This window comes from Neolamprologus brichardi, chromosome 12 (assembly GCF_056152115.1).
Source record: "Neolamprologus brichardi isolate AB-2024 chromosome 12, ASM5615211v1, whole genome shotgun sequence".
NCBI classification, from domain to species: Eukaryota; Metazoa; Chordata; class Actinopteri; order Cichliformes; family Cichlidae; genus Neolamprologus; species Neolamprologus brichardi.
In genome coordinates, this window is record NC_142115.1 from 32,329,094 (window position 1) to 32,350,723 (window position 21,630).

General features: G+C 38.8%; 1 protein-coding gene and 2 pseudogenes across 1 annotated transcript; all 3 read left to right on the forward strand.

Annotated features, from left to right (window-relative positions):
• The first annotated feature begins 4,684 nt into the window (after positions 1 to 4,684).
• On the forward strand, positions 4,685 to 6,139 carry LOC148100312 (nuclear factor 7, brain-like). The gene has a single exon (XM_087848774.1). The coding sequence runs from the start codon at positions 4,685 to 4,687 to the stop codon at positions 6,137 to 6,139; it is 1,455 nt and encodes a 484-aa protein (XP_087704900.1).
• A 5,108-nt stretch (positions 6,140 to 11,247) lies between these two features.
• On the forward strand, positions 11,248 to 13,465 carry LOC148100313 (E3 ubiquitin-protein ligase TRIM35-like; annotated as a pseudogene).
• Positions 13,466 to 17,235: 3,770 nt separating this feature from the next.
• LOC118456005 (E3 ubiquitin-protein ligase TRIM35-like) lies at positions 17,236 to 19,108 on the forward strand (annotated as a pseudogene).
• The last annotated feature ends 2,522 nt before the right edge of the window (positions 19,109 to 21,630 follow it).

Sequence of the window (21,630 nt, forward strand, 5' to 3'; positions counted from 1 at the left end):
TTTGTTGACTTGTTTCCGGGAGACTCCTCACCTCCCCTATAGGGCTTTGGAGTTGACGTCACGCCGCAATGCATTATGGGAGCGCAGCGCCATTTTCGGGGTCTACGAATTAAAACAAACACACTGTTGGAACGACGACTACAAGAAAGATGCTTAAAAGCAGCTCAAAAGAGAATGGACTGTATAGAGACCGATTGCGTCCAGAGGCGAAGCGGCGGTACTTGCAGAAAATAGCGTGCATTGGAAATGTGGACCCGTATGAAACACAGCCGTGGAGTAGAAACCCTGAAGACCAACCGCTATTGACGTAGCCTGACATATTTTCGTACCTTGTCTGTGGAGTCAGCGCGTACAAGTCGTCATTCAAACAAAGGTAAGTCAGCTCGAGTACTGCGTGTGAAATGCGTTTGATTTCCCTGCAAACATTCAGATTAGTGCAGCATAAATTCATTCATGAGGGGAAACTACAGTGAGAACATGTGGAGGCTGTTAGAGGGATAACATAGTGAGTTCAGTGCACTGATGTGACATTGTCATGAAGGATTTAGTTATTCTTTATGGTTAAAGAAATTGCACTAATTTATTCATATTTATTATAAATAATTCTAATTATACATCTTGCTTCCATATTTGTATCTTGTGTCACTAAAAATACATTTTATTTTAGTTTTATACATTGATTAATGACCTGCAGAATCTCCTTATCATATTAAGTGACTCATAATTGTCACTTTATGCTTTCTCCATCTCTAAAGTGATGACATCCTTGCATTACATACTTTAGGTTCATTTTCTGCAGGCAGGTTTCTGACCGAGAACAGGCAGATTTACACTATAACATGCAGCGTTCTATAGATGGACACATAAAGAAATGAAAAATTACATGTATGTGCTAACTTTCTAAACACTTTGTTACATTTATGATAAAGTAGATTAAACACATTTATGTCGGCCTTGGCTCATAGTTCTTGTCTTTAAATGAACTTTGTGTGTTTCAGGTCCTGCACTCTCAAAGACTGAATGAACCAGCATTGCAGCCATGGGTCACTGTGAGCATCACAGGGAAGGTTGAAGCCGCCCACTGCACCTGTAAGGCCGGAGTCGTGGAGACCTGCACCCACGTCACTGCTCTTCTGTTTAATGTAGAAGCAACAGTGTTGATCTGTGGCACAGGACTGTTACAGATGAACCTGCATGCTGGGTTTTGCTGGGTAATGTGACCAAGATACAGTCAGAGGTTGGCCATAAGATAGACTTCTCCTCTTCAGCTGCCCAAAAAAAGGCTCTTGATCAAAACATAAACAGACCATCTGTAGTGACAGGTAAAAGGAGCCGTCCTCAAAAAAGAAAAATCCCACCTGCTACCGTGGAGGAGTTGTCACTGCTGGAGGATACTTGGATACTTTGCTGGAGCACAGTAAAGCTGTGGGTTGTGGGAATGACCCATAATGTTTTATCTAGGGGTCTAGATTTATGCCTGTAGTGCACTGCCATGTAAATAATTTGCATTTACTGAATATGTACTGACTGAGTACCACTGTTCAAAAATTGAATAAAGAAACAAACTAATTTCTGCCTCTTTTTTTATTATTATGAAAACCACTTTATAGAACATCACATCCGTTACAATGTAGAATCCAGTCATTTATAGTTTACAAATGACAAAATGTTTACATAAAATCATGACAGTGTTTACATGATATCAACCACTACTAACATTACTTTATTTACTGTATCTTTTGAAAAAATACAGCAATTTTAACAGCACAATACTTAAGAATATTTAACAGGAGCAGGTTTCATATTTCCCTGGTTTTATTATCACACTGTTCACCAAAACGCAGCAAACCTTCACCATCTTATCCAGAAGGGTCACCTCTTCACCCTCACATGGAAGAAGTAATCTGATTGGCATGGTGGTATGTTTGAAGCAGGTCCCTTGTGTAGCGCTGGAACCCAGTCACGATGTGTTTCATCCATTTCATAGGCTGGTTTGCCTGCAATAATGCCAAATAATTAGCAAGTCTATAAATAGAAGGTGGTTCTACAAAATCACTCAGTAGGATGTTTGTTCTAATTTATGAAGCGCCTTGAGGCGACATTTGTTGTGATTTGGCGCTATATAAATAAAATTGAATTGAATTTGCTATGAGCTCAGAGTGCATCGAAAATAAAACTAATAGGCTATAAAGAGTGATATGAACATATTTAGAACTTACCGGAATGAAACTGTCTGGAGCACCAACAGATATTTGGAGATGGAAGAGAACTGGATATCAGCTCGTCTCACAGCTGCTATCCAGGCTACACGCCTTCATTTGCTAACATTGATACATGAGCTGCCTCGTGTTGCTTCCAGGTTGGGAAAGAATGAAAAGATAAACCATTTTCAAGCTTATTCTCTTGCCGGTCGTGCGATCGAACATTGCAGCCGACCACACAGCAAATACGAACCGTGGCTGTTGTGTGTGCCTTTGCTCCCTTTTCACTTGCGCTAGACCCCGAAAATGGCGGATCGAGCCAAAATCCTTTCCACGCCCACCCCCGTGACATCACGCTCCAAAGCCCTATCACACACCTGTGAGAGTTCATGCCCTGGAAGGATTGCGCGTTTGACAAATCACAGTTCGCATTCGCGCCACAAACAGACCAATAAGAGTGCCTGGCGGCGGTCCAACTGGAAACGAAAACGGAAATAAACACCATCGGCGAAGAGTGAAGAGGTGACGCGATAGTATCGCATCATACGTCGTTGGACGGCGAGATACTAATCACGCGTGTCAAGTACAGTTAAGAGCTCTGCCCATTGGGGCTCACAGGAGCGAGGTAGTGGAGAGGACGTGTGAGGACGCTGCCAGCTTTTGGATTTTAATAGATCTTTATTGGACTTTTAGCGGTTCTAATTGATCGGCTGAGGCGATTGAAACTTTTTAGTTTCATTGTTTTTACATATTTAAATGTTGTTGTGTTTGACTGAAAATCAGCTTTTTAGACACATTCAGTCATTAGTTCAGTTTTATTTAACATGGAAACTCACTTTCATTGTTCTTTTTATATTTAACTGACTCCTTAGAATAAAAGATTATTTGCTTCGGTTGGTTTGTAAATATTCTTGTTGTGCTGAAGCTGTTTTCTTGAAATAATCATAATCAGATTTTATAAAATTCAGTTTATTTTAAGCAACTACATTTAAAATTTTTATTTTTATTTTCAGACCTGCATTCACATTTAACATCAACTCTCTTAAACTGCATATCAGAGAAGACTTGTGCAGTTTGTTTAGATGGAGTCACTGATTCTCACTTTGGTCTGATCCTCAGTGTGAAACATTACCAGGCAGAAATCAAATGTAATCATGGATAAAGTTTACATTCTCACACCTGATCTGCATCTTTATAAACTCTAACTTATGTTGTTTAACAGTAAATTTAAAGCTGCAGAGATGTTTGATGAAGGTCCAACTTTATAATATTGGTATTTATTTGTATATTATATTTACTCACAAGACAAAGTTCATATTTTCTTCTCTGGTAAAAATGTTTTTCCAACATTTTATTTCCACTTTCTCACAGTTTTATTATATATGACTCATTACATGTTAGTTATGCCGTCACTCAATAAGTAAAGCAGAAACACTTTTCTCAGTTCATCTCTAAAAACTGCAAATACACAAATAAAACATTTTTTTCTTTAGTATTTCCATAAACTTTGGCTCTAAATACATCATTTGTTATACGTTTGGAAATTTAAAGTCAGTAAGATTATTAAGAGAGCAAGAAGGTAGATTGTTAATTAAAAACGAATAAAACTTTTTTTCTCCTCTTTGCAGACTGAATCTTGTTTTTCAGTCCTGAGCACAGACCTGCTGACATGTTGGAGAAGCAAACAAAGTATTTGTTTAGTCAGTCTGTCCTGAGCCATAGTCTTTGTGACACTTTTTATACTTTATTCATATTTTATAAATTTGTTTATGTAACCAGATAAGGGGCAGAAAAGTGATGATGGTACTAAGGGTCTGCACCATAGCTTCTTCCTTTGACTATAAACATCACAGCAGTTATTCTAACATGTTGCTGAGGTATAACAAGGCACAGCACTAAAATGAATGTGCATCAATACAAACTCACCAGAGCAGTTTGGTTCATGCTAAATGTGTGAACTCAGCTCTGCTTCAAAGTTAGTGAATTCTCCCTCTAACAACACATTAGACTCATCAGTTTCAATTATGTACATTTTTATAAACGTATCTAGCATGACTCATTTCATCACAGCAGCACACAGAGGACAAAAGACACCGGCCCTGGTTCCTGTCACAGCTGGGATTTCATCCTGCTTTCATCCTGACGGGCCGTCGTAGTCTAATCACAACATAGCATAGCTGAATTCTTATATAATAAATCATCTTCAGTTCCTTCTCCTTATTGAAATATCTGTTTGTGAAGCACAACCTGGAAACTATCTGAATTACTGTGACAGCGCCCTCTAGCGAATACAAATATTATATGCACATTTCAGTTTGCTATGTCACTGTGATTCATGAAAATGAAAGTAAATTTCGACACTTTTAAACAGAGATGAGACGCCATTACAGGGAGTCAGATCTCTGCTAATAACACACGTTTGGATTTTTATCAGAAAGTTCAAGAGACACTAATTTGGTGAGTTAAAAATACTTAACGATCAAATGGCTGAGAAACTCGGACTTGTTGAAAATTTCCTGAGCTGCCATGTGTGTTCAGAGACTTTCAGAGATCCTGTGTCTCTGAGCTGCAACCACAGCTTCTGTTCAAGCTGCCTGCAGAAATTCTGGGAACAAACTAAAAACAAAAACTGTCCCATTTGTAAAAGAAAATCTTCAAAGGATCAAACATCTATAAACGTTTCTCTCAAAGAACTTGCTGACTCCTTTGCTAATAGACACAGTGAGAGCTCACCTGAGACAGAAAACGAAAAGGAGGAAGAGAAGGAGGAGGTGGTGTGTGATAATCATCCAGATGTCCCTTACTGGTACTGTGAGAATGAAGACAGAGCTGTGTGTCCTGTGTGTGAGTTTTCTCTCCACCAGAGTCACAAAGTGGTTCCTGTAGAAGAAGCAGTCAGTGACCTGAAGGAGCAGCTGAAATTGGACCTAGAGTCTCTGCAGGACAAGAGGGACGAATACGAAGAAGTGGAGGAAACATACAATGAAATGAGGGAACACATGAAGAAGCAGCTGTTGTCCACAGAGAGGCAGATCAGAGCAGAGTTCAACAAGCTCCAGCAGTTCCTGAAAGAGGAAGAGGAGTCCAGACTGGCAGCTCTGAGGGAGGAAGAGGAGCAGAAGGGGAGGACTATCAGCAGAGAGATGAAGATGATTGAGGAGCAGATCTCCTCTCTGTCAGACAGCATCTCTGCTGTTGAAGAAGAGCTGCAGAAACACAGCGTGCCATTCCTCAGCAGTTATAAAGACACTCAGAGCAGAGCCAGAGCCCAGAGCTCAGTGTCAGATCCACAGCTGGTCTCAGGAACACTGATAGATGTGGCCAAACACCTGGGCAACCTGTCCTTCAGAGTGTGGGAGAAGATGAAGGAGAAGGTCCACTTCACTCCTGTCATTCTGGACCCAAACACTGCAAGTCGCCGTCTCTATCTGTCTGATGATCTGACCAGTGTGAGGAATGGAGACACAAAGCAGCAGCTTCCTGATAATCCAGAGAGAAACACTAAGTATGTCACTGTTTTTGGCTCTGAGGGCTTCAGCTCAGGGAAACACAGCTGGGAGGTGGAGGTGGGAGACCATCCTGCCTGGATTATAGGTTTAGGTAAAGAGTCAGTTGAGAGGAAGGGAGAGTGTTCTGCTTCACCAAAAGATGGATTCTGGTGTTTATGGCATCGTAGTGGAAAATACACTAATGGTGCTGGTCAGACTGTGACAGTGAAGAAGAGTCTCCAGAGGATCAGAGTCCAGCTGGACTATGACAGGGGGGAGGTGTCCTTCTATCACCCTGAAGACATGACTCTGATCTACACTCACAGAGACACTTTCACTGAGAAACTCTTCCCATATTTCAATGTTGGAAAGGCAGGAGACGCCAAAACCTCTGATATCAAAATCTGTCAGACTGAGATTTCTCTGAAAACTGCAACGAGGTCTCTGTGAACTTTTCTTCTCTTGTCTCATCCTTTTAGTTACAGCTTGTTTTGTGGTTTTTTGTTTTTCAATTTAGGCAACTCCTGTTTTTATTTATGTGAGAAATTTCAGAAAGAAAGATTAGTATCTGAAGCATTTTATACAATGTGAGAAAAATCTTTTTCAAAACACAGTAAAATTAAATGATAAAAGTAATTTTTGCTTTGTTTTCTTGCAAATTCAGTTTGAAGGTCCTTAAAACTTTATATTTATTTGTTCTTTTTTTGGTTGATTTTTTCCTTTTTTGACAAATATATAGCAGTTTCAAGTCATTGGGTGTTCATGAAACAGTTTTTAAACATTTAAACAGTGCGAAGTTGAACATACTTCCATGTGTCAGACATTGATGAACAAGCACTGATAAATGTCACTTTCCTTTCCTTCATCAGTTATTTAGATCCAAATCAGCTAATAACAGCATCGTGACAATTTGTGCTTCTAATGTCTGCTTTTAATACTTAACTGTCAGTGATTCATTTAAGTGATTTGCTTCATTTAAATGTGTTTCTTATAGCATGTTCTCCATTATGTTGCAAAATAAACCAAACTGTGTAGGTTGTCATAATAATTCAGCCATGTTTTTCTTTAAAATGTGTCATTGTAGAATAATGTTGACTGTCTGACATTTATTCAGTTGTATTCATACAAACTAAAGTTCATTCTTTGTTTTTTAGATTGTTCCTAAGTTCTGTGTAAATTGCTTTGTCAGATACAGACACTGTTTTCTTTGCTACTGACTGACCCGAAACATTTATTTCATAATTGTTGAACATTTGTACAGTTGGAGCTGCTGTTTGTTCCAGTGTGTTTCTGTGAACTCATATTCCAGATCACATCAGCACATTCAGGATTTAATCTTGTTAACTGTGGATTTCCTGTTTTTCACCTGCAGAGCAAATATGATGAAAATGTTGGAAACACAAGTTCACTGATTTCCTGGATTATTTTCTGTCAATAAAAATATCAAAGTCTGGCTGCGTTTTGATTTGTGTATAAACATCAAAGGAAATTTGATCTCTTAATTTTTATTGTTTAATTCTTACTGTATTCAAACTGTCCTTTTATTGGTAACACATTAACACATCTTGTTGAAGTTAGAGAAACACGTGCATCACCTAAGAGAATAAAGCAAAAATCTGAAGAATCAGAGAATTTAAGGATTAATATGATTATACAGAAGAAATCCAAAGTGGCAATAAGAGACAAAGTAAGAGGAGGAAACTTCATGTAGTTCATGTGTAGGGCTGCACAAAAAAACCTGTATTTATTATTTAATCATGTGAAGACATGACTCATATCTGCACTCACAGAGACACTTTCACTGAGATACGTGTAATATTGGAAAAGCAGGAGATGCCAAAACAACTGATAATAACATGTTTTAGACTTTTAGAGCTTTTCATTGTAGTTCAGTGAGATCTCAGTGAATTTCTTTCCTTTGGTTTATTTTAAATTTTTGTGTAAATTATTGTGAATGTATTTGTTTCATCTTTCAATCTTTGATCAATTCCATCAACTTCTTTCTATGTGAGAAAACACTAAAATATCTCTTGGAGTAAATGAAATGTACAACATGAACTTCTGATGACTGAAACACAGAACAGTCATGTGTTCATTTCTTGTCATTTAAGGTCAAGAGCCGTCACTACAGGCCTGCAGGCAGAAATCTGAGAAGCCTAATCTGAAACTTTTCTGTTAGTCACTGTGATTTGGAGCGACTAAAACTGATCAAAAACCATTTAAATAACAATTTGACTAGTTCATCTTTTGGTTGTTTCTGTGGCTGAAACACTAAAAATAATGTTTTTTCTCCTTTTTTTGGACACCTGCTGTATTTGAAAGCAATTTGAGTCTTTTTAATTATTATTGTTGCATGGACGATTTACAAAACTCACTGAAGATGTTTTAATGAAAACACTGAACATTTTGAGTCTCAATGAAAACCTCATCAGGCAAGTCTTGATACAAATACTGAAGCTGAGAACATTTCCTCTGTATTTGTATTTGATACTAATTAGTGTTATTAACTGTGGAGTTCAAGTTTTTCTCCTGATGAACAAAAATTGTGAAAATATCAGAAAAACAAGTTCATTAATCTCCTGTTTTTTTCTGTCAGTTAAATATATCAAAGCCTGTCTGCTGTCTGATGTGTCTGTAAACACAGAAGGACGCTGAACTTTCTATTTAAACTGTCATTTTATTGATAACACCTTAACACATTTTATTGAAGTTAGAGAAACACATGAAGCACGTAAGAGAACAGAGCAATAATCAGAAGAATCAGAGAACTAGAGGATTAATATTATTATACAGAAGAAACCCAAAGTGACAAAAAGAGACAAAGGGAAAGTAGAAAGAGCCAACTGCAGAGAAATGATGGAACAAGGTTGGAAACAGAGAGAGTGGGGAAAGAGTGAAAGACGCCCTATGAAGAGAAGCCGGCTCAGTGTTGTCAGTGCAGCTCAGTCAGTGACTGTAAAAAGAAGATGGCAGGAGTTCAGAGTGGCTCCAGCTCATCTCAGTGATGCTTCATCTGACTAAATAACAGGAAGGCAGCAGAGCTCACACTGGCCTCAAGAGGAGGACACTTCATGTAGTTTATATGCAGGGCTGCACAATGAATCACTGTTCCTTATTTCACCTTTGATAATTCATACAGATGATGATTTATTAGAGGCATCAGTGTCATTTTAGTCCTAACTGTGCAGCTCTAATCAATAATCTGAATGGAAGCTGGTTCTTCTTCTACACTGATGAACTGCTGATGTCTCTGACTGGATTGTCTGTTTGATCTAAAGTTACTGCAGCTACATTAGAAGCATCAAGCTGCCTCAGTGTGTTTGTGCTTTATTTTGTGTGACAGCGCCCCCTGCTGGAGCATCTTTACTCTTTGAAGCAGCAGTGACTCTTGGTGCTGACAGTCACTCAGCTATGTACAAAAGGCAGCCAGTCTGCACTGGCAACACAGAGCCCCATAGAGAAGCATGTCAAATAATCATCATCACATCATCATCATAACTGTCAACTTCCTCATAGTCATCCTCAGTGCTATAATCTATATATAATATTCCTTATCATTATAATCATCTTCATTATATCATCTCGAGACAAAAATAGTGATATGCACTTAAAAAGCTGAGAAAATAGAGAGAGAAAGGTCGAGTATACCAGCATTCAGTAGAAAATAAAGCAAAACTCAAGTAAAAACAAGTAAAAACATGTGTCCTGCTGACTGTTTGTTTTAGAGCAGGGTGAAACCGGTTTATTGGACGAGACATGAGTGCAGTACAACATGTCAGCTGCTCAGTGTGAAAAAAATAAAAACCTCTATTTAACAAAATTTTCACCATCTCAACAAAATGTGATAACATTATAAGCTGTAAGGTGACAAATGTTCTGCCTTATTAATTCAAATTAAAAGTTAAATAAAGTACATTATAAACTGTACATGATACTTATTTAGGCCACAGCAAATATAAAGCTACAGCTTTTTTTTTCAAGCATCTCTTTAAAATTATGTGATTAGGTTCAATCTTGATTGAACAGAGAATGGGATATTAAAGTGGGGAGTGATGCATCTTTCCCAATGAATAAATTATTGGTCTTTAAATACTAATTGTGATAAACATCAGTTGGAAAAAACTTCATGTCACCTCACACTTTATAATGTCCTGGGTTCAAATTCATGCTGGGGGCTTTCTTTGTGGAGTTTGCTGTCACCTGTCCAGAGTGTAGCCGAACTTTAAACCTGACTCCTGGGATAGGCTCCAACACTCTGCCCCCAAATATATAAACAATTTCAGTACTACAGCTGTTGTATAAAACATAAAAAATGTGCAAAATCCATTTCTTCACCAGTGTGTAGCTTGCGTTAGGCTACCTCAAGTGTTTTGATTTACAAAGAGTGAAAACTGATAACAAAAAGACCTCACAGTGAAATGTTCAAAGGGGTGAAAATGACACACAGTGAGGAAAGGACTGAGGGAATTTTAATGAAAAGAAAACTGTTTATGGCTAATTGTTGGCTTGAAAAAGGGGCTTTGAAAAGCTCAGTTACTCAAAATCATACAGAACACATGTGAATATTATTTCTGCACAACTTAGGAGACACAGAGAAGCTATCAGCATGTCTGATGCAGTATTTCTTTAACACTGTGAGAAACTGCACCATCTAGTCAGGACAGAGTGAAACGGTGGGGTCATTGATATCAGCTCCACCAATAACAGAATAAATGAAACCTAAAGAGTCACTTTGTCGCTCTGAGTGTCGCTCTGAGCGGAACACATTACATTAAAGGTTGGGACCTGTACGGACGAATACAAATTAGCTCAAAAGTCAAAGACACTGTATTTGTCCTGTAAATTATCAGGGGTGGCTGAGAAATTGCTTTTAGAAGGTTAGCTGAGCTGCCATGTGTCTTCAGAGACTTTCAGAGATCCTGTGTCTCTGAGCTGCAGCCACAACTTCTGTTCAAGCTGCCTGCAGAACTCAACTCTGCTTCAAAGTTAGTGAATTCTCCCTCTAACAACACATTAGACTCATCAGTTTCAATTATGTACATTTTTATAAACGTATCTAGCATGACTCATTTCATCACAGCAGCACACAGAGGACAAAAGACACCGGCCCTGGTTCCTGTCACAGCTGGCATTTCATCCTGCTTTCATCCTGACGGGCCGTCGTAGTCTAATCACAACATAGCATAGCTGAATTCTTATATAATAAATCATCTTCAGTTCCTTCTCCTTATTAAAATATCTGTTTAGATTTTTTAAAAAACACTTGGAGAAGTCAATGATTTTTCAATTTTCACTCTTGTGTTTTTTGTGAAGCACAACCTGGAAACTGTCTGAATTACTGTGACAGCGCCCTCTAGCGAATACAAATATTATATGCACATTTCAGTTTACCACGTCACTGTGATTCGTGAAAAGGAAAGTAAATTTCGACACTTTTAAACAGAGCTGAGACGTCATTACAGGGAGTCAGATCTCTGCTAAGAACACACGTTTGGAGGATTTTAATCAGAATGTTCAAGAGACACTAATTTGGGGAGTTAAAAATACTTAAAGATCAAATGGCTGAGAGACCTCTTCTTGAAAACTATCTGAGCTGCCATGTGTGTTCAGAGACTTTCAGAGATCCTGTGTCTCTGAGCTGCAACCACAGCTTCTGTTCAAGCTGCCTGCAGAAATTCTGGGAACAAACTAAAAACAAAAACTGTCCCATTTGTAAAAGAAAATCTTCAAAAGAGCATCTTATGGTCAACTTTGCTCTGAAAGAACTTGCTGATTCATTTGCTGGGAGACAGAAATCTGGATCATCTGAGATAGGAAAGGGAGAAAAGAAATTAACAGTGGTGTGCAGTAAACACGAGGAAGAGTCTAAACTGTTCTGTGTGGACGAGCAGAGAGCTGTGTGTCCTGTGTGTGAGTTTTCTCTCCACCAGAGTCACAAAGTGGTTCCTGTAGAAGAAGCAGTCAGTGACCTGAAGGAGCAGCTGAAATCTGACTTAAAGTCTCTGCAGGACAAGAGGAACAAATACAAACAAGTGGAGGAAACATACAATGAAATGAGGGAACACATGAAGAAGCAGCTGTTGTCCACAGAGAGGCAGATCAGAGCAGAGTTCAACAAGCTCCAGCAGTTCCTGAAAGAGGAAGAGGAGTCCAGACTGGCAGCTCTGAGGGAGGAAGAGGAGCAGAAGGGAGGACTATCAGCAGAGAGATGAAGATGATTGAGGAGCAGATCTCCTCTCTGTCAGACAGCATCTCTGCTGTTGAAGAAGAGCTGCAGAAACACAGCGTGCCATTCCTCAGCAGTTATAAAGACACTCAGAGCAGAGCCAGAGCCCAGAGCTCAGTGTCAGATCCACAGCTGGTCTCAGGAGCACTGATAGATGTGGCCAAACACCTGGGCAACCTGTCCTTCAGAGTGTGGGAGAAGATGAAGGAGAAGGTCCACTTCAGTCCTGTCATTCTGGACCCAAACACTGCAAGTGACTGTCTCTATCTGTCTGATGATCTGACCAGTGTGAGACGTGGAGACACAGAGCAGCAGCTTCCTGATAATCCAGAGAGAAACACTAAGTATCCTGCTGTTTTTGGCTCTGAAGGCTTCAGCTCAGGGAAACACAGCTGGGAGGTGGAGGTGGGAGACCATCCTGTCTGGAATCTGGGTTTAGTTAAAGAGTCAGTTGACAGGAAGGGAGAGTGTTCTGCTTCACCAAAATATGGAATCTGGTGTTTAAAGCATCGCAGTGGAAAATACACTAATGGTGTTGGTCAGACTGTGACAGTGAAGAAGAGTCTCCAGAGGATCAGAGTCCAGCTGGACTATGACAGGGGGGAGGTGTCCTTCTATGACCCTGAAGACATGACTCTGATCTACACTCACAGAGACACTTTCACTGAGAAACTCTTCCCATATTTTGATATTGGAAAGGCAGGAGATGCCAAAACCTCTGATATCAAAATCTGTCAGACTGAGATTTCTTTGAAAACTTCAGTGAGGTCTACAGAGCTTGGAATGAAAAGCATTTGGACTTCTTTAGAGAGGTCTTTTCAGTGAGGTCTTGGTGAATTTTTTCTCTTCTCTCATGTTTTCTTTCTTTTGTTACAACTTGTTTTGTAGAACTTTTTTATGTGAGAAATGCAGGAATAAAATTTTTAGCACTTTCCAAATGAAATTACAAATGTAGCTCAGATCCTTTTATTTTCAAATTAAGTTTCACAATGCAATTTCAGAATTAATGCATCAAATGTTGGATCATATAAAACTGTCTTCTGTCTGATGATCTGACCAGTGTGAGACGTGGAGACACAAATCAGAAGCTTCCTGATAATCCAGAGAGAAACACTTATAGTGTCACTGTTTTTGGCTCTGAGGGCTTCAGCTCAGGGAAACACAGCTGGGAGGTGGAGGTGGGAGACCATCCTGAGTGGGATTTGGGTTTAGTTAAAGAGTCAGTTGACAGGAAGGGAGAGAATTTTCTTTCACCAAAATATGGAATCTGGTGTTTAAATCACGAGAGTGGAAAATACATTAATGTTGTTGGTCAGACTGTGACAGTGAAGAAGAGTCTCCAGAGGATCAGAGTCCAGCTGGACTATGACAGGGGGGAGGTGTCCTTCTATGACCCTGAAGACATGACTTACATCTACACTCACAGAGACACTTTCACTGAGAAACTCTTCCCATTTTTTAACATTGGAGAGGCAGGAGACGCCAAAACCTCTGATATCAAAATCTGTGAGACTGCGATTTCTCTGAAAACTGCAACGACGTCTCTGTGAATTCTTTTTTCTTTTCTCTTGTTTCAAGCTTTCTCGTTATTTGTTACAGCTTGTTTTGTGGTTGTTTGGTTTTCAATTTTGGCAACTCCTGTTGTTATTTTTCATGTGAGAAATTTCAAAAAGAAAAATTTAGCACCTGAAGCAATTTATACAATAAGATAAAAATTATTTTCAAAACACAGAGTAAAACAAAATCATAAATGTAATTTTGTTTTGTTTTGTTGCAAATTCAGTTTGAAGATGTTTAAAGTCATTAAGTGTTCATGAAACTGTTTTTAAGCATTTAATCAGTATAAAATAGATGTGATATTGATAAACAAGCTCTGATAAATGTCACTTTCTTTACCTTCATCAGTTATTTAGATCCATATCAGCTAATAACAGCATCGTGACAATTTGTGCTTCTAATGTCTGCTTTTAATACTTAACTGTCAGTGATTCATTTAAGTGATTTGCTTCATTTAAATGTGTTTCTTATAGCATGTTCTCCATTATGTTGCAAAATAAACCAAACTGTGTAGGTTGTCATAATAATTCAGCCATGTTTTTCTTTAAAATGTGTCATTGCAGAATAATGTTGACTGTCTGACATTTATTCAGTTGTATTCATACAAACTAAAGCTCATTCGTTGTTTTTTAGATTGTTCCTAAGTTCTGTGTAAATTGCTTTGTCAGATACAGACACTGTTTTCTTTGCGTCATCGGTGTTTCTCTTTGAATCTTCTGTGTACGCAGCATTATTCTGTGTTTCACCGTGTCTCTCTGCTCCTCGCACTGTGTCCTCCTTTTGTGTTAGTTTTCCCAGTTTAGGTTTATGTTTCGGTTCTGCCGCTTCTTGGTTATTTCTCACTGTAAATAAATCTCACTTGCACCTCCACCACTGGCTGCTATTTGGATCCTCCTTCTCACCTCCACACGACTGCCGCCCCAGCCGTGACACCAGATCACATCAGCACATTCAGGATTTAATCTCATTAATTGTCTTTTTCACCTGCTGAACAAATATGATGGAAATGTCAGAAACCTGATTTCATTGATCGCCTGGATTATTTCTGTCAATAAAAAAGTCTGGCTGCATTTTGATTTGTCTATAAACATCAAAGGAAATTTTATCTCTTAACTCTTATTGTTTAACTCTTACTGTATACAAACTGTCATTTTATTGATAACACCTTAACATTTTCTTGAGGTTAGAGAAACACTTGCATCACCCAAGAGAATAAAGCAATAATGTGAAAAATCAGGGAACTAGAGGATTAATATTATTGTACAGAAGAAATCCAAAGTAGCAATAAGAGACAAAGGGAAAGTAGAAAAAGCCACCTGAAGAGAAATGCTGGAGTGAGTTTGGAAAGACACCCTGTGAAGACTGGAGATAGAAGACAGCAGAAGTTCAGAGTTTAATGATGCTTTAACTAAAAGACAGAAAGGCAGCAGAGTTCATGTTCAAATCAAGAGGACAACACTGCATGTAGTTTATGTGTATTACTGCAGTTAGTTAGTTTAGGGTTTTTTCATTAGTTTCAGTCTTTTTAATTATTATTGTATGGAGCGCATATGTCAGAGGCACGATTTACAAAACTCACTGTAGGCTTAGCTAGGTAAGCTTATTCTTACTGTTATAACAAACAGAACTTTTAACAAATGTGTTTTTTTTATTGCAGGGAATAGGTAAGGTTAAAGTTTAACAACAAACACTGAGCCTCACTTTTGATATTTGCAGACAACATGGAAAAACGTGGATCCAAACACTGTCTCGCAGCCTCTTCTATTAAAATACCTCATATAGCACTAAATCTGGTACCTGAACACATCTTCATTTTTAACATATTTATGGCTGTGATGAACCAGCATCTCTCTCATGTGTTTTAATACCTGTGACGTCAGAATCAATCAGAATCAGAATATTTTATTGATCCCTAGGGAAATGATGTGGGTTACAGTTGCTCTTGTACAGTGACAATAAGAAAAACAGAAACAAAAAAACCCCAAAACAAAAACAGAATAGATGATTAGAAATACAATATGTCAAGATATAAGGAATAGCACAATATATACAAATCACCAAATAATAAATATCCAGGGTTGACAGATGCGATTATAAATAAATATCCAGAAAATAGACAGCAACATTACCAAGCAGGAAGGAGCATGTGCAAAAGGATGTAACTATTGCAGTGTTTACAGTGTGTTAGATGGAGGAGTTGTACAGGGAGATGGCCACAGGCAGGAATGATTTCCTGTGTTGTTCAGTGGCGCTTTTTGGTAATCTCAGTCTCTCACTGAACGTGCTCCTGTGGCTAGCCAGCAGGTCATGGAGTGGGTGGAAGGTATTGTCCAACATTGTCTTTATTTCGGACAACATTCACCTCTCTGACACCGCCTTAAGAGAGTCAAGCTCCATACCCACAACATTACTGGCCTTACGGATCAATTTATTGAGTCTGTTGGCATCAGCAATGCTCAGCCTGCTGCCCCAGCATGCAACAGCATAGAGGATAGCTCTGGCCACAACAGACTCATAGAAATTTCTGATCATTGTCCGACAGATGTTGAAGGACCTCAGCCGCCTCAGAAAATAGAGACGACACTGGCCCTTCCTTTAAAGTGCAGTGGTGTTTTTGAATGAGTCAAATTTATTGTTTATGTGTACTCCGAGATATTTATAGTCCTCCACAATGTCCATGTTGACCCCCTTGAGTGTCAAAGGGGTCAAGGGTTTCCCGATATTCCTAAAATCCACAATTAATTCCTTGGTCATGAGTCTGCACACAGACGTCGTGTTGAACAGATGGCGCTATGGTGAGGTCAGAATAACTAAGAGCTGATTACGCTCAAAACTGAGACTTTTTTATCTGCCTTGAAAGTTAAATGTTGCTACGAGGGGCTTCATAGTGGAGGCAAAAGTGATGCTCAGATAAAGACAAACAAGGAGCCAAAGGAAGGAGGCAGCTGCAGGTCTCTCTCTTAAGGATGTAACACAAGATAAGCTCATACAGTGGCAATTAAACGTTATTAAAACAGCAAATAGCTTTTATCAGTGTGGTTGGTTTTAAGGTTGATTTAAAAATTTGCATTCTTTTCTAAACACAAGAGAGTTCAGCTTATTTCAATATATAACAAAGAAAATGAAGATATAATTTTTCCATTGTTAAAAATCGCGCAGTTAGAAGTAAACTGTGTGTCGAAAACATTAATAGATCAGGTCACCTGCTGGTTTGAAATACTCTCCTTCCTACCTTATTATGAGTAAGCAACAGGGGCACAGGCAATAATCTCGGAGTGGGCAAAAAGACGTGATAGAGGCGGATGGAAGTGAAGAGAGCGTGGAAAATAAAGGTTTTCTACCACAGAGAAGGGCTTTTGAGTAAGTGGTGAAAATGTTTTTTGGGTAAATGAAGAGGGATGAATCATAATAAATTTAAATGAATATGTTTTTAAATAATTTCTATTTTATTATTTCTAAATATGAATTTAATTGTAAAACTCTGGCAGCCTGTTCTTTGTGGGCGGGATCTATTTTCAATGAGCCAATATGGAACGTTGTGGAGGGCGGGGCCTGTTTCAAACATGAAAGGCAAGAGAATCAGGCCATGACGTCACAGTCAACTCAAGTCCTTAAACAGCCAGCTGAAACTGCACACTAGACAAGCACGTTTCTTACCTACAGTCACGAGCGATTCACTAGATGAACTTTTGTTCTGCTACCGTCAGTCAAATCTGAATATCTGATTTATTGTAACACTGCAGCTTTGTTTTAAATGTCAAAAATGAGCAACCAGAAAGGAAAACCACAATTTATGTGCACTCTGCCAAAAAGTACACTGGATGACCTTATTAAGGTTAGGAAAGCCTTCCAAAACACTCTGTCTGAAAATCAGCTTCTTAAAGAGGATACAAAGGAAGCTAGACAGCTAATCAAACAGCTGATGGTCCAAATTCCACTGATGCGTGCCAAGCTGGACCAATATGAGATCCAAGCTGGAGAACTCACTGATGAGTCAGTGTCACGCAAAGTGCAAGTGAGGAGCACCACTAACGAAAAAGGGGCTCAGGCTTGTTCAGATCAGGAAAAGACCAGCATCTTTGACCTTGAGATGAACCGTCTGGAAGAGCAGCTTCAGCAGAGGGACAGTGAAATCCTGATCCTCAAACAGGACAAGGACAGTCTGTCTGCCGAGCTTGCACAGCTTCAGAAAGCCAAGGAAGAAAAATTTATGTGCACTCTGCCAAAAAGTGTTCTGGAAAAATTTCCTGAGCTGCCATGTGTGTTCAGAGACTTTCAGAGATCCTGTGTCTCTGAGCTGCAGCCACAGCTTCTGTTCAAGCTGCCTGCAGAAATTCTGGGAACAAACTAAAAACAAAAACTGTCCCATTTGTAAAACAAAATCTTTAAAGGATGAACAATCGATAAACGTTTCTCTCAAAGAACTTGCTGACTCCTTTGCTAAGAGACACAGTGAGAGCTCACCTGAACAAAAGGAGGAAGAGAAGGAGGAGTTAGTGTGTGATAAACATCCAGACGTCCCTTACTGGTACTGTGAGGATGAAGACAGAGCTGTGTGTCCTGTGTGTGAGTTTTCTCTCCACCAGAGTCACAAAGTGGTTCCTGTAGAAGAAGCAGTCAGTGACCTGAAGGAGCAGCTGAAATCTGACTTAAAGTCTCTGCAGGACAAGAGGAATAAATACAAACAAGTGGAGGAAACATACAATGAAATGAGGGAACACATGAAGAAGCAGCTGTTGTCCACAGAGAGGCAGATCAGAGCAGAGTTCAACAAGCTCCAGCAGTTCCTGAAAGAGGAAGAGGAGTCCAGACTGGCAGCTCTGAGGGAGGAAGAGGAGCAGAAGGGGAGGACTATCAGCAGAGAGATGAAGATGATTGAGGAGCAGATCTCCTCTCTGTCAGACAGCATCTCTGCTGTTGAAGAAGAGCTGCAGAAACACAGCGTGCCATTCCTCAGCAGTTATAAAGACACTCAGAGCAGAGCCAGAGCCCAGAGCTCAGTGTCAGATCCACAGCTGGTCTCAGGAGCACTGATAGATGTGGCCAAACACCTGGGCAACCTGTCCTTCAGAGTGTGGGAGAAGATGAAGGAGAAGGTCCACTTCAGTCCTGTCATTCTGGACCCAAACACTGCAAACTGCTGTCTCTATCTGTCTGATGATCTGACCAGTGTGAGACGTCAAGACACAAAGCAGCAGCTTCCTGATAATCCAGAGAGAAACAATAAGTATGTCACTGTTTTTGGATCTGAGGGCTTCAGCTCAGGGAAACACAGCTGGGACGTGGAGGTGGGAGACCATCCTTTGTGGATTGTGGGTTTAGTTAAATAGTCAGTTGACAAAAATGAGTCATCTGTTTCACCAAAATATGGAATCTGGCGTTTAACACATCACAGTGGAGAATACACTAATGGTGATGGTCAGCCTCTACAAGTGAAGAAGAGTCTCCAGAGGACCAGAGTCCAGCTGGACTATGACAGGGGGGAGGTGTCCTTCTATGACCCTGAAGACATGACTCTGATCTGCACTCACAGAGACACTTTCACTGAGAAACTCTTCCCGTATTTTAATGTGGGGGGAAAAGGAGATGCCAAAACCTCTGATATCAAAATTTGTCCAACTAACATTTCATTGTAAAGTTGAGGGGAGTGTTTCTGTTTTGGTTTGATATTTAATTTGTGGTGATTATTATATCTGTTTATTTTGTAAACTGTTGGTAAATGTTGGTTATATTTATTTTTAAAATGTAAACAAGATTTTCAAAAAGGATGGAATAATGCCGCAAATCATGAATGTAATTCTTCTTTATCCAAGAAGGGAAATACCAAGTTCAAACAAATTGGTTTCATGAAGAAGAAAGCTGTTGAAAACCTTCATCTTACTTTGTTTTGTTTCTGACATTTAACATTTATTGATACTTTTGATTAAAATACATTTAATCTATTATGAAGAATGAACCAACCATTAACAGTGATTTAATGGTTCATTAAACTTCATGCCAAAATATAAAGATCCTCAAGAAGAGATGAGAAACAAACTCACTGACATCTGTCAGTCTGGAAGGAGTTCTAAAGCCTATTATGAGACCTTTGACCCCAGTGAACCAGGCTGTGAGCCAATATCCACAAATGGAGAAAACTTACAACAGTGGTGAACTTTCCCAGTCGTGGCCAGCCTACCAAAATTACTCCAGGAGATCACAAAAGAATCCAAAACAAAGAATCGCAGACTCCACTTACCTCAGTTAATATCAGAGTTCATGATTCAACAATAAGAAAGAGACTGGGTTAAAAAATGGCATCTATAGGAGACTTTCAAAGTGAAAACTGCTGCTGACCAAAACAAACACAAAAGCTCATCTCACATTTCCCAAAATACATCTTGCTGTGTGTTTTTAAGAAAAAATTCTGTTGACTGATGAGATAAAGTTGAACTTCTTGGAAGGTTCACATTCCTTTGTATCTGCCATAAAATTAACGGCATTTCGTAAAACATATATCATATTAAGAGTCATAGAGGGATAGAGGGTACTTTTCTGCTTCAGGATCTGGACAACTTGCTGTAATTAGTGAAACCATGAATTTAGCTATCTACTATTTAAATCCTGGAAATTCAGAATCCCGATGGAAAATGTCCGGCCATCAGTGCTCTGAAATTTAAATTCACTTGGATTATGCAGAAGGATACAAAACAAGCAAGTCCACCTTTAAATGATGCAAATAATAAATGAATAAGTGAATAAAAGGAAGGTTTTGGAGTATCCTAGTCAGAGTGCAGAAATAAATCAGATTGAGCTGGTTTGTGATGACCTTAAACAGATCATTCATGCACGAAAACCCTCCAATGTGGCTAAATTAAAATAATTGAGTTCAATTCAATTTCAAGCCAGCTGTAACATAATGGGGGGCTCATTTCAAGACAGCTTTTTAAATACAATATAATGTGCTACTGTGTAAATGGACCAAATACTAATTCATCTGTTGTCTGTTTAATACGTATATCAGCACTGGCTCTACTGCATTCTGTATATATTTATTTGGTTTTGTTAGTACAATCAAAATTGTTTTTGTTTTGTGGGATTCATTAAAGGTATTTGTGCTATTTCATCTGAATGGATGCTGTTTTGTTTTATTCCAAGCTTAAAAAAACTTGACTGACCGGCTTGTCTGTTTGATCTGACACCAAAGTTATTGTGCAGTTACATGTTGCGCAGCATTAACATGCAGGGTCAGTGAAACAGCAGCGAATGTGTCTCATCTCCTCTCAGCTATGTACATAAGAAACCCATAGAACAGCATGCAAAATAATGATCCTCATAACCACAAAGAATAAAATGAGATGCTAAATATTTAATGTATTTTTTTCATTCTCCAAATTTGTAAAATAGATCCACAAAATAAATTTCAACAAAAAGTCTTTAATGTAAACAATATTTATACTGATTTTCACAATATAGTCCTGCATATACTAAAAAAAAGCGCTTGAGGTTGTTGGGGGTGATTTTAGCATTTACTCCTCACATTTTAGTCAGGAGGTTATTAAGCTGCTACTACATTTCTGTACTACTGTACAGACATGAACAAACAGCAATGTAGTAAAATCGCCACCACCATACAAACATTCATTGTAAAAAATGAATCAAAATAAAGTCATAAACCACAGTGAAGTACATGAGAAATCCCTGGTTCTCTTACAATACACAATGTAATACATGTTGAGATCAAAGCTGAGGACAATAAAAGCTGTGAAGCAAAGTCCAAAGAAGGAACCATAAAGCAAAGTCAAAGGGGAGATTTATGACATAAATGAAGCTCATGTTTGACAGTGAGCTTGAAAAACACAAATGGCTTATGAAGTAAAAATAATTTGATCAAATGATAGTCAAGCAAAATCTCCAGGGTTTGAAGTCCATGATACATGTTTCAGCTGCATCCTGTTCTGCCTAAAGGTAACATAAGACAGCAGAATCCAGTTAATAACTAACTGATAAAAAATCCACATGAAATCTGAGTATCAAGTAGAGTATTTTGAAACCAATGCAGGGCTTGGCATCTGTTACTGAACTGTGTTTCCTTGGCAGAGAGTTCAAGGCAAGGTTTCATTTGAAAAAAGAGAATCAGAGATCGCTGATTTTCTCAGTCAATAAATGTTTTTATGAT

What these genes read in the sequence shown, in the direction of transcription:
- LOC148100312 (XM_087848774.1), top strand. Translation starts at nt 4,685, where the DNA reads ATGGCTGAGAAACTCGGACTTGTTGAAAATTTCCTGAGCTGCCATGTG.